At 59.6% G+C, this 12,618-nt stretch overlaps 1 protein-coding gene across 1 annotated transcript in view; it reads left to right on the plus strand.

Moving 5' to 3' along the window:
* The window catches only part of POLN (DNA polymerase nu), a 100,832-nt gene that overhangs the window by 79,061 nt on the left and 9,153 nt on the right, over positions 1-12,618 (plus strand). The window contains exons 19-22 of the mRNA XM_037126812.2: positions 3,879-3,961; positions 8,089-8,220; positions 9,031-9,141; positions 11,429-11,507. Coding sequence (XP_036982707.2) covers positions 3,879-3,961; positions 8,089-8,220; positions 9,031-9,141; positions 11,429-11,507 — 405 coding nt within the window. The remainder of the gene's footprint in view (positions 1-3,878; positions 3,962-8,088; positions 8,221-9,030; positions 9,142-11,428; positions 11,508-12,618) is intronic.

A 12,618-nucleotide genomic window follows, 5' to 3' on the forward strand; every position in this document is an offset into this window, starting at 1 on the left:
AGAGCGGCGGATGAAAATGCTCTAGAATTAGATGCGGCAGTTGACTGAGCGTGTGTGAATTCACTAAAAATCACTAAACTGTGCACCTTAAAAGGGTGAATGGTCTGTGAATTATATCTCAATAGTAAAAAAAAAAAAAAAAAAAAAAAGTAAAAGTAATCAGTTACTCCTCGTATCAATTTTTACAACTAAAGTTCAGAACAAGTGGAGCCCCGACTGATGTGGCTGGAGGGCTGGGTGTCGTCCTGCAGAGGGAAAGGTCGCTGCTTCGGTTCCCTGTCAGGGCGCCTAGAGAGGCAACCAATCCATGGTTTTCTCCCTGTCTTTCTCCTTCCTTTCCCCTTGCTCTAAAAGTAAATAAAATCTTTTTTTTTTTAAGGTGGAAATATGGGCACATAGTTTCAATTCAGGAAAGTGAAAACTTCTGGAAATAAATGGCAGTGATGGCTACACGACACTGGGAACGTCCTTAATGCCACCAAATGGTGCACTTAAGCATGAGCAAAAGGATTAATTTTAAGTTATGTATATTTCCCCCCCAAAAAAGAAAAAAAACCCTCAATTAAGAGAAACATGTATTTGAATCATGGACGAGGCGTTTTAAAGGGGAGCCTTCGTCACCTGCTCTCGGACCACTAGGCGCTCCAGGCCGTTTTGCCTGCAGGTCAGCGGCCCTTGCAGGTATCCTGCCACCCCGAGCTCCAGAGAAGTCACAGTGGACAGCCTGGGCAGTAGGTGAGCCTCCCGCTTCCCCTCCTGGCTGTTGTTTTCTCTGACAGCAGGCTGGTGCTCTGCCTGCCTTGCAGCCTGGCTCCCAGCACGTGGGGCTGCCCCGGTGTCTGGCCTGGGCCAAGGCCAGGATCTGCATCCAGGAGTGTCTGGGTTGGGGTCTGCCCTTCTTCCCCTTGGTCAGCTTTTCAGAGGCCCCTTCCAAACTGCTGTCCCACTCTGCATGCCAGAACCTACAAGGGTGCCCTCAGAAAACCAGAATTACCTTCTGGAGGACGGGCCCCTTGCAGGACAGGCTTCCCCACTAGGTATCCTAGGATTTAGGGTCCTAGTGCTCTAAGTATCCATCCGGATCAGTGCACCAGCTGGTGTTGCTGTGAGAGGCTGCGTTTGGTTGCGATGAATTTTTTTGAACTCTTTCAATGCGTTTGCCCATTTCAAGATCTGCAATTTATGAGTGCACCTGCCCACACCAAGCTGAGTGTTCAGCAGTTTATAACCAAAAAACGGTGTGACCCTGTGCCCCAACCTTCCTATTCACCCAATCTCACCCTGAGGGACTTTTTTTGTTTTCCTGGATGAAAAAAGTCCTGGAAGGGAAGTGTTTTGCTGATGTGAAAGAGGTGAATCAAAAAACAGCAGAAGCACTAAAAGGCATCAGAATTGACGAGCTCAAAACTGTTCTGAGTGCTGGAGAAACGTCTGGACAGGTGTTGTGTTACGTGAAGCGGAGAGCACTCGGGAGGGGACTGAAGTGTAAACATGGAAGAGTAAATGCACAATTTTTTAATAAATAAATTCTGAGGTTTTAGGGGGTGCCCCCTCATTCGCCCTTTCCATCCCTCAGCAGGGGACTCATTTCTGCTAATCCACTCTGTGCAAAGCCATGTGTGTGCCTTGCATCTGTTCCACACAGGACTGGTGACGTTCTACCAATTAGCATTTCGACTTCTGCTTCCAAATGGCCTGTTTGCTCCCCCTGCTCAGTGTCCTGTGAAACTGTCTGTCCTTGGTGCCTCCTCGAAGTTCTTTGTATGTTCCGGGCAGGACCCCATTTCTCCTTCGCACGCGAGCCTATAGTTTTTAGTTGTCTCTAAATTTTCTGCGACGCTTTTTATCATACTGAATTTTAAAACTATCATGTAGTAGATTATTATTTATTTCTTATTTATAGTTTGTATTGTTTGCATCTTTCTACCAATACTCTTCAGTTAGTGGGAACTTACATTCTTTTTGGTTTTCTTTCATTTTATTCGCCTTTTTTTTTCATGTGTAGGCTTTTAATCTGTCTGGACTCTGATTTCCTGAGTTGGTGGTACAGGAAAGCAAAGAGCTGACGTTCTGTCCACCGTGGCCAGCCGCGGCCCCTGTTCGAGAACGCCCCTGCCGCGCCCAGGCCCGCGGCCGGGCCTCCTGTGCTGCTCTGTACAGATCTTTGCCCTCATCCTTTCCCATCTTCTGCAAGACTTATTTTTAAACTCTTTAAAAAGATTTTATTTATTTATTTTTAGAGAGAGGAAAAGGAAGCGAGGAAGAGAAACATAAGTTGGCTGCCTTACATATGTGCCCCAACTGGGGACCAAATCTGTATGTAACCCAGGCATGTACCCAGGCCAGGGATCAAACTGGCGACATTTCAGTTTGCAGGACAGCATCCATCCAACTGCACTGCACCAGGCGGACTTTACCAGTGAATTAGTTATCAGTGCTGAGCTATTTTATCAGTGAGTCACTAGAAATTTCCAACCAGGAAAAATTTTTTAAAATTTTAAAATTTAAAAAAATTTAAAATTTTTTTCCAGTTATTATGCCTTTAATTATTTGACTGATGTTAAATGATAGGTGTTAACACCCAGAACGATGTTAAATAATAGTGGAGGTGCAGCCCTGGCTGGTGTAGCTCAGTGGATTGAGCACAGGCTTGCGAACCAAAGCATCGCTGGTTTGATTCCCAGTCAGGGCACATGCCTGGGTTGCAGACCATATTCCCAGTATGGGGTATGCTAGAGGCAACCACACATTGATGTTTTACTCCCTTTCTTTCTCCCTCCCTTCCGCATCTCTCTAAAATAAGCAAATAAAATCTTTAAAAAGAAAAAAAAATAATAGTGGAGGTGGTGGCATTTCTGTGTGGTTCTGGGCCTTTTGGAAGAAGTCCAAGAAAAACTGTCACAACCAGTTTTGTCTGCCCTGGGAAATGGGTAGCGGCTCACAGCCAAGCAGATGCTGCATCGAGAAAGGGGCAGTTTGGGCCGTGGCAGAGCAGCGCGGTGGGTTGCGGTGCCATCCCCGTAGGCCAGGGCTGCGGGTTCAGTCCCAGTTGGGGTGCACACAGCAGTCAACCAGTGGCCCTGGCTGGTGAGGCTCTGTTGGTTGGGCACCAACCTGTACGTGGAAAGGTGGCGGGTTTGACGCCCGATCAGGGCACGTGCCTGAGTTGCGAGTTCCGTCCCTGGTTGGGGAGTATGTGAGAGGTAACTGATTGCCGTCTCCCTTTCTCCCCCTCCTTTCCCCTCTTTCTAAAAAAAGAATTACGTTTTTTTAAAAAGCATCAACTAACCAATACATTAATGAGTGGAACCACAAATCCATGCTTCTCTCTGTCTCTCCCTTCCTTTCTGTCTAAAACTAATAACGTGTAAAAAAAGAAAAGGGCATCTTGGACAGTAGGAGAGCTTGTTGGTGTTTTCGCTTGGCCTGCCCCTCCGACTCCGCAGCCTCGTGCCCTGCACAGGACCCGGTCTGTGCCCGGTTCCGGGGAGCAGGCCCTCCTGCTCACAAAGCATTGTGTTTGCGGGTTCTAACCTGCCCGGGAGCCCGTCTGCTTGCCCGAGCACTCAGTTTGGGGCAGGAAGGTGGCCGACACTGCGGAGAACACTGTAAGGTAAACAAACGGCCTGCAAATGACCAGGTCCTGAAAGCTTGGGGAGCGGCGGGGAGAGGCCCGCAGGTGCCGGGTGCTCAGAAGGCCCCTCCTGTGCACGCCCAGGGCTGCGCCCCTGCTCAGAAGAATCCCGAGAAGATCCTGAACTTTCCCTGGCTCTGAAACAGTGAAGTCCCTCAGGAGAAAGCACCGTACAGGGCTGGCGGGGCTGGCGGCCCCTCCACAGACGGTGAGTAGTTCCTGAGATGCGCCCCCTCCCCTGCAGGAAGGACATCCCTGTGGACCGTGTGACGCACACAGACAGAGAGCGGACCAAGAAGGTGGTGTACTCCGTGGTCTACGGGGCAGGTAGGCTGCGGCCATGGCGGGAGAAATCACCGTCAGCCTGGGGGGTCCCATGCGTCTTTCACAAACGCCGATGGGATTTGCCACGCCTGCCCGACACCAGTCAGACCCTTACAGACCTGTTCCCCCGTGCTCACGTCTCCCTGTCAGATCCGGGGACAGGACCGGAAGTGAGAGCCAACCAAAGTCACGCCCCCCGGGAGGGCATGGCAGGGCCTACCCCAACCTCACAGCACCTCGCTCTGTGGGGGGGGCGGGAGATGCCCAAAGAGGCCTCCTCCCTCGGCCCCTCCCCCGAAGCCCCACGGCCCAAGGCCAGCTCCTGTCCACTGCCCCTCTCTCCTCCCTTTGAATTTCTTCCCCTTGGTCATGCTGAGTTACTGGGGCCTAATGTCCCCGCAGGAGAGCAAAAGAAGAGTCAGGAGAGGCTGGGGTCAGCCAGCCCCTGCCTAAGGAAGGGCCTGGGTGGCTGCGGCCAGGCCCGTGTGACCACCTCCTCCAGTGGCTCAGGTGGCTCTGGGCGGCGGCGTCCTGCACAGACCCAGGCGAGGGCCACTCCCTGCCCCGGAAGCCTGTGCACAGGGGAAAGGCAGCCAGACCGTCCGGGCAGAGGCCCACTGGTTACACGTAGGGACCACCTTGTGCCTCCACAGCGCCTCTTCCCCACCATGGGTGGCTTGCTCTGACGGGTCTGGAAGCCACCCCAACCCAGAGGGCCAGCTCCGCCGCGGGGACCCCTCGCCCCTCCGCCCCACCCACTGAGCTCACCCTGACTTCCATCAGGTCTTCACTCAGCTGCCCCGCCCAGGTGTCCTGAGCAGTGTGGCTGGCCCTCCGTCGTCTCCTAGTTGCTCTGGGTCAGGAGTCCAGGCTCAGTTTGGCTGGGCCCTCCGCCGGCGGGCCAGGCTGGGGGGCACCCTGCAGAAAGGCCCCATGAGGCCAGGGAGACCGCTCCTGTCCACTGCCTCCCTCCCCCAGAGCCAGGGCCCTGCCGTGCCCAGCACCACCCTCCCTCCCTGGCGCTCCATGAGGCCTGAGCGCCTCCCTGGCGTGGGGCACAGACAGCGCTGCTTGCGGAGCAAGGGAGTGAGTGGGAGGCTTTCCACCCTGCTTGGGAGGACATTTTGTGTGCGCAGTTTTGGAGGACAGGCTAAGCAACTGGACCGAGTGGGTGGCAGCAGGTGGCACTGACTGCTGCCCCATCGCCTGCTCCCCGCCTTCCCCCTCCGGTGCCCCTGAGCTTCCCCAAGTCTCTGTCTGGCCAGAAGCAGAGTTGCACCCATCATGTCCGATTCCGGTGCCTGGCAGCCTTGTCCAGAGACGCGTGCTACGTATGGGGCACCATTGGCTCTGGTGCTGCCAGTGGACACTGCTTCCTCTTCCCCGGCCAAGCAGCCTGGCCGAGTCCTGACTGACCCCTCCTGGCTGTGTGACCCTGTACAAGGCCCTCCACCTCTCTGTGCCCCGTCACTCGCTCCGGTGAGGTGGAGGTGGGTTGTTGGAGCGGTGGCCGACACCAGCCAACTCCACATCTGCCCCACTTGTCTGCCCCACGCCTGGGGCCCTTCCATTCAGTGCCAGGCCAGCGCACTCCCCCAGTGACTGGCAGCACTGTGGGGTTGCGGGCCCCCATCCCAGATCCAGCTGGGGGACAGGCTGCAGGGCGAGGGGCTTCACGAGGCCAGCAGGGGGCATCCCCCACTCTCCCGACTCACCCAGTGTCCCTTCTCGGTGGTGCTGGTTTGGCGCCTTCTGTGTTCTCCTTGTTTCTCCTGGAGGGGAGAGAGCTCCCCTCTGGAAATAGCAGTGAGCCGCTGTGTGATGACTGTGATGTTGGCACAAAGGGTGATTTGGCTGCTTTAGCTCTGGTGATGACGGGGCTCCCACCCCGAGCCTCCGTTTCTGCAGCTGCTGTCCCCGTGGTCCCCGTCCAGCCTGACAGCCGACCCCTGTGCATTCCCAGGTGTGCACAGGCCTGAGGCTGCTCGTGTGTGAGGCGGAGCCTGGTGGGTGAATGCGGTGCTTCCTGGGCAGCCGGGACGCTGTGGGGATTCCGCCCAGGGGCGTCTCACCAGCCAGCTTTCCTGGGTTGCAAGGACATGTGGTCACATAAATGTGCACCCAAGGGTCCAGAAGCTGCTGCTCTGGCTGCTGGGGGCCCAGGGCAGAGGCAGATTCCGTGGGGTGGTTGTCCTCAGGACCACGGAGAAAGACAGCGTGGGGAGAAGCAGGCCTGGGCCACAAGCGTTGAGGGTGCTCAGGAGGACGCCACGTCTGTGCAGCCCACTGCGGCCTCGGGGCAGCCTGGCCCCACGCCTCCCGCAGACCCAGGCCTCTGCCAGGGAGGGCGGCCCCGCTCCCGAGACGGCCTCCACCACACCGGCCACGGAGCAGCTGTTACCTGGGACCCACACACAGCACCCTGCTGCTCCTGCCCTCAGTGAGCTCACCCTGGCCCTCCGCCCGCCCCTCTGAGCTCACCAGGAGGCACCACCTCCAGGAAGCAACTCCCGACCCCTCTGGTCCTGCCGGAGCTCCCGCTGCCCCAAGAGCCAGTTCACATCTTGGTTCTTCTCAGCAGCCGGCTCCACATCTCCTCAGTCCACCCCACACCTTATCTGATCACGTGGGGTCCCCGAGTGTGCGCCAGCCTCAGGCTGCACAGTGGGTGCCAGGTGGGCCAGCCAGTGCCCCTGCACCCAGGAGGGGCCAGGTGCCCCCAGGCCCCGGAGTTACCCACAGGAGTGCGGGACTGTTAGCAGTGGTGCGTGGGGTGGAAGAGCGCTTGGCGAGAAGGGAGCGAAGGGGGTCTTGTTAGAGCACAAGTCGCACACGCACATGCGCACACGCATGCGCACACGCAGGATTTGGTCACTGTCCGTGGGAAGAGTCACCCGTGTGTTCATGGCAGATTTAAGAGCTGGGGGCCCTTGCTCTCGGGGAGACGGTCCTGCCTGCGACCACAGCCCCACAGCAGAAGCCTGGCCCTTGGAAGCGAAGTTCAGAGTGACAGTGGGTGGAGAGGGGGCACGAGCCACCACGAAGCATGAAAGAGAAGCCCCCCGGAGCCTGCTTCTCCAGTGCGGGCCCTCCAGTGCGGGCCCTCCAGTGTGACCCCAGAGCCAACCCCGTGCAGAGGCCGCAGGTCCATCCCGGTTCCAGTCGTGCTCCCAGGCCTTCACGCAACTCGTGTCCTGGGGTTCCCTCCAGAGACGCAGCCCCTCTGAGCCCGGTGCCGTCAGTCACCCTGCCGTCTGGGAAGGCGCCCACACCCCTCCTTGTGGCTGCTCACTCCCTCTGGGAAGCCTTCTTTTCTGGAGGACATGGGAGAGCGGCTCCACACTGAACACCAGCTGGGGGCCAGTCCGCTTGGAGCTTTGCCTGCCTCAGCTCAGGGGGTCCCCTACCAACCTGAGGGGCAAGGATGGTTTTCCTCATTCACAGGGAAGAAATGGGGCTTATGGCAGGTCAGGTGACTTCCCCAAGGCCACACAGAACCGCCACCTGGACGCAGACCCAGGCCAGGGTGGCCCCAGCACCTTCATCCAGAAGGCAGTGCTGGGACTTGGTGCCATCCTGACCACAGACCTTGCTGTAAGGAGAGTCATTACTTGAAAAACAATTAACATTTAAAATAAATTTTTTTAAAGCATCATCAGAATACCAGCGTCCCCTAGGAGGCAAACACTGGCCGGACCAAAAGTGCTTGTGTCACCGAGAACTTGGAAGGGTGGGCTCCCGGGTCCCATTTCCCCTAATGTGGCATTGGAGCGTTCCCCCCTGTCTTCCTCTGCCCAGCCAGCTGCCCGCAGTTCTGCACAGGCTAAGTGCCGGGCCACGCCTGCTCGGGGCCCAGCTGCACCTGCAGCACCTGCGGCACCTGGCAGGCACTCAGCCGACACGGAATAAACACGTGGGTGCCACCGCAGGCGGGCCAGCACCCCGCACTCAGTTGTGAAGCCGATCAGAAGAGGCCGGTGGTGCCGGCTGGTCCTTGACTCGGCACATGCCCAGGAGGCCTCCTGTTGGCTCTTCCGCGTGTGGGGGTCCCTGCCTAGGAGCTCGTGCTCTGGGTCCCCACCATGCGGGGGTCAGGGCTGCCTCTGATCTCCACGTTCCTGCTCATACAGGGAAGGAGCGGCTTGCTGCTTGCCTTGGAGTGACTATTCAAGAAGCCTCCCAGTTTTTGGAGAGTTTTTTGCAGAAGTACAAGAAAATCAAGGATTTTGCCCAATCAACCATTGCCAGGTGTCGCCAGACAGGTAAGCCAGAGCAGCAGCCAGAGCAATCGGCAGGTCCTCCCCCTCCCACGTCTGACCTGTGGCAGCTGGGTGGCCCTGCCCCTCTGGCCAGTGGCTGGACAGACGGCAGCGGGGGTGGGGTGGGGGTGGGGGGGAGGTGACGGCGGGGCCTGGAGGATGCGGATTGTCCAACCCCTGTGGAATGAATGGGACCGAAAGGTTCCACCTGACAAGGGCCCAGAGCCAGGCTCTGCTTGAGGCACCAGAGCCAACAGGGTGGAGTCAGAGAAGGGCCGCTGCACAGACACGCGCAGAACACTGGCTCCCTGCACCTAGCAACGGGGCTTGCACTGCCCCGGACAACGCGTGCATGGCTGTAGCACCAGGGCACGCGGGTGGTCTCGTATCTGTACGCATGGCCGTGTGTCCATCTGCTTGTCAGAAGTGTACTGCCCTTCTGAGTGACCCACTTAGGATTGAAAAAGGAGTCTCGGTAAAGTTACAAGTGACAGCAAAGCATCTCACACAAAATACGGTGAGTCAGGCTGACTGAGGAGTTGAAGGAATACTTTGAGGGTTTTTAAGAAAGAAATGTGAACACAGGTGGTGTGTGTTCCACCCAAGACATTTGGAAAAGAGGAGCAGAGTTAATTTCAGAGAAGAAAATAAATGTAAAACGTGCCACCAGGCAAGCGACAGCCCCCCACTGCCATGTGTGTCTCCCGCCACAGACCGGCTGGCCTGGGCAAAGTCCGAGGGAGCTGCGCCCACCAGGGCATCACACTGCCCATCTGCTCCTGCCCTCACCCCGCTTTCCTTGGTGCACCCCAGGCTACGTGACGTCCATCATGGGCAGAAGGAGACCGCTGCCAAGGATCCGTGCGCAGGAACAGCAGCTCCGAGCACAGGCTGAGCGGCAGGCGGTGAACTTCGTGGTGCAAGGTATGCACAGCCCCCAGCCTGCCTGCTGAGCCCCTTCATTTCCTGGGCCAGCAGCTGCAGGGCCGTGACACTGACCAGATCACTGTCCCATATTTCCTGCTTCCGCCCTCCCTGGCAGGTACTGTCAGGAGGCAGTAATGGAATGTGCCGGAAGGTGAGAGGTGTCCAATACATGGTAATTTTTATAGTTACAACATTGCCCCAAAAGACAGTCTGGAGCAGGGCTGTCCCTGCTTCTGCACAGGGACCTGAGACCCCCAGGAGTTTACCCAGCTGGGCATGAGGGCTGGGCCTGGAGCCCAGCCCCTGGGCCCTTGGCCTGGGACCGTCTATTGTACCCTCGTGCCTGGCAGTGTAAGGGCTCGAGCAAGGCACCCACATACAGCGCGTCCTCGGCACCCCCAGCCCCCGCCGCAGGAAGCAGCTGGTGGTGACACCACACTGTTTGCCTCCAGTTATGAAAACGCTTTAATCATCCTCAGCCCCAGCACACAAATAGCTCATGTGTCTGCGTGGAGCTGCAGTGAGATGTAGTCATGGGCTTCTCACCCCGCGTGTGGTGCGCTGTCCCAGCACGGCCTCAGGGTCGGCTGGGAGTCAGGCATCATCCCGGCCAGGACTCCACAGGGCACAGAGGGAGGGCTGAGGCCCCAGAGCCCAGCCCAAGGGTGCCTGCTGCGCTACCCTACCCACAAAGGGCTGTTCTGCAGCAAGAGGGTGGCCAGGGACCCCAGCAAATGAGGAGGACAAAGGTCGAGGCCCCAGCCAACCCTGCAGAGAGGCCCGCAGGGCAGAGCCGTTCGGCACAGGCTCAGCCTTCCCGCGTCCGTGCACAGCATGGGGGCAGCGGCAGCTGGCGGGACGGGCTCAGTGTGGAGCCTTCCTAAGTCCTGTCTCCCAGCGTGACCAGCGGACGAGAGCCCTTGAAATGCCGAGATGCCTCTGGTGCTGAGGCAGGTTCTCATGTGTGAGGAAGCCATCGGTCATGAACGCGTGTCTGTTCAGTAGGTGTGTGCACTGGGTTGGGTGAGGGGCTGTGGAAGCAACTCCAGAGTCCTTCCCGTGAGAAGTGCACACAGGAGAGCTGCACGGGCCAGGCTAACGAGGCTGGGCGCCCCTGCCCACCCGGGCCTCTGGACAGGTGCCTGGGCGGCGGCTGCTTCACTTCTGTGCTGAGCCGAACGAGGTGCCTGGGACGAGCAGTGGCCAGTGCTACAGGGAACGTCTGCCTCCGCAAGGTGGACACGCACGCTGACAAGCCATAGCGCCCGCCTGGCTGGGGCCGCCCTGTCCACGCTGTCCCCTCTGCACCCTGGCTCCCACCGCCTGGCTGCAGCTCTGGGTGCCTGTCTTAAAGTAGCAAGCGTCCTGATGTCCCGCCCCCAGTGCAGGGTTCCCATGGCCTTGAGACCCCACACAGCCAGCAGGTCCACCTGACACCAGGCCCTCCTGCCATGGGGACACAGCAAGTTGGCATCTGGGGGTGCTGCCTGGGACCACCAAGGGCAGCCTGGACCTCGGTCTGTTTCCCAGGGTCAGAGCAGCTCAGTGCCCGCTGTGTGGCTGGCGCTGACAGACCTGCGCCCTGCGCCAGCCAGCACCTTGGACGGGCGCATGTCCCAGTGACCGAGTGAGCCACCCCCGCCCCGGCCTAGGACGAGTGCCAGGGCCCCGTGCCGTGCACATGGGTGGGGGCCATGGGAGTCAGCGGGCCACATCTGCACTGGGTCATGCTGCTGGCTGGTGGCCAGGGACAGAATCTAGAGTCTGCAGCCCACGTGCACGACCCACGGGCAGGCGGGACCTGCACTCGCGCCAAAACGTCACACGGGACGCTGAGCTGATGGAGAGGGGCCACCGCGATGGGCCCAACCTCACCCTCTGACGGAAGGGCTCGGGTGGGGCAGGGACTGACAGCAGCAGGCGCCCTCCCGCTGGCCGTGGACAAGCATGTGCGCTGGTGTGCCCGCCACAGGGGCCCAGGCCCCCCCCAGAGCCCCATGTCCTCGGCCCACAGTTGGCCCGGCAGGAGCCTCGGTGGCTCGGCTGCAGGGACGCGTGTTTCCCAGCCACCGGAGGTCACGTGAAGTGGGCGTTCCCCTGGCTGAGTCCAGACGAGTCCGCTGCTAAGTCCGCACTCATCTCCGGACCTGAGCGGGGATGATGAGACAGTGGACCCGGCAGTTGGGGGGTCAGTGTGGGAAACCAAGACAGCCGGCTAGTGCCGGGCAGTCCCTGCGAGGCCTGGCCTGACACTGCACGTGAGACGGAACCTCTGTGCCCACAGGCTCGGCCGCAGACCTCTGCAAGATGGCCATGACCCACATCTTCACTGCAGTGGCTGCCTCCCCCACCCTGACAGCCAGGTCAGTGAGGGTGTGCCCCTGCCTTTCCAGGGGCTGGGGTGCGGGGTGGGGGGGGCCCGCTGCTCCGTGGCTGGCCTACATACACGCACTCCCGGCTTCCCCCCGCCCGCTGTGGCCCTGGGTCATGTTCTGGCAAGGTCACTGCCCCCCAAGGAAAGGGACCCCTTGAGTCTCAGCTCCCCTCAGCACCCCCAGGAGGGCCCTTTCTTCCCCCCAGGCCGGGCCACGTACGCAGGGGCCGCTCACAGCAGCACGAGTGGCAACAGGCGCTCTCCCCTGGGCGCCAAGGGGTCTCTCCGGTCATGCCCTCCCCTCGGGGCTCCTGGGCTCCTCCGAGTGCAGGCGCTGCCCACCCGCCCTTCAGACAGGACACAGGCTCTTGCCGCCGGCCCTTCCCAGGCTCCAACACACCTCAGAAGTGGGGCCACGCCAGGGCTGCCGGGACACAGCTCACTCTGCCTGGTCGCTGCTGTGGTTGCCCCCCTGGGCCCACTCCCTAAGTGTCTGGGGAGCTGGGTGACAAGGGGCCCTGGCCCAGAACCACCCCACCAAGTTCACCAGGTCCTGGCCCTGTGTGCCAGGCGGCCAACCTGAGACCCCCAGACAAGCCAGCGTGTCAGACTCCAGTGGGCCCGGCCACCCCCCCCCTCGTCCCCGGGCACACCTGCCAGAGGGTCCCGTCCTGCCACAGGGACCCCCAGGCCGACAGCGTGTCCACCGCCGAGGACGGGCTCACGGTGGACAGGCAGCACTTCTCTAGACGATGAAATGTTCAGTGGCCTCACCAGCCCCACCCTGAGGGGCATCACGCTCACCCCCAACCCCCAAGGGCAGGCGTGTCCAGTGGAGGCCAGCTGGATCTGTCCTCCTGCCGCCTTTGGACATCGGGACCTGCTTGCCTGTGGCCGCCCTGTCCCATCTGAGGGACCGCTCCCTCTGGGCCTCCGACACCGTTCTGCTCTCTCCGGCGTCTTTCTGAACAGCCGTCTGCTCTCTTGTCACGCATTCCCTGCTGTTGGCTTTGGCTTCTGAGCCGGGTTCCTTGGGTGCTTTCAGCAACTTGGCACAGAAGTGCGTGCGGGGCAAGGGCCACCCCAGGGCTGTGGAGTGG

This window comes from Artibeus jamaicensis, unplaced genomic scaffold (assembly GCF_021234435.1).
Source record: "Artibeus jamaicensis isolate MK-2021 breed Jamaican fruit bat unplaced genomic scaffold, CSHL_Jam_final contig_76, whole genome shotgun sequence".
NCBI lineage: Eukaryota > Metazoa > Chordata > Mammalia > Chiroptera > Phyllostomidae > Artibeus > Artibeus jamaicensis.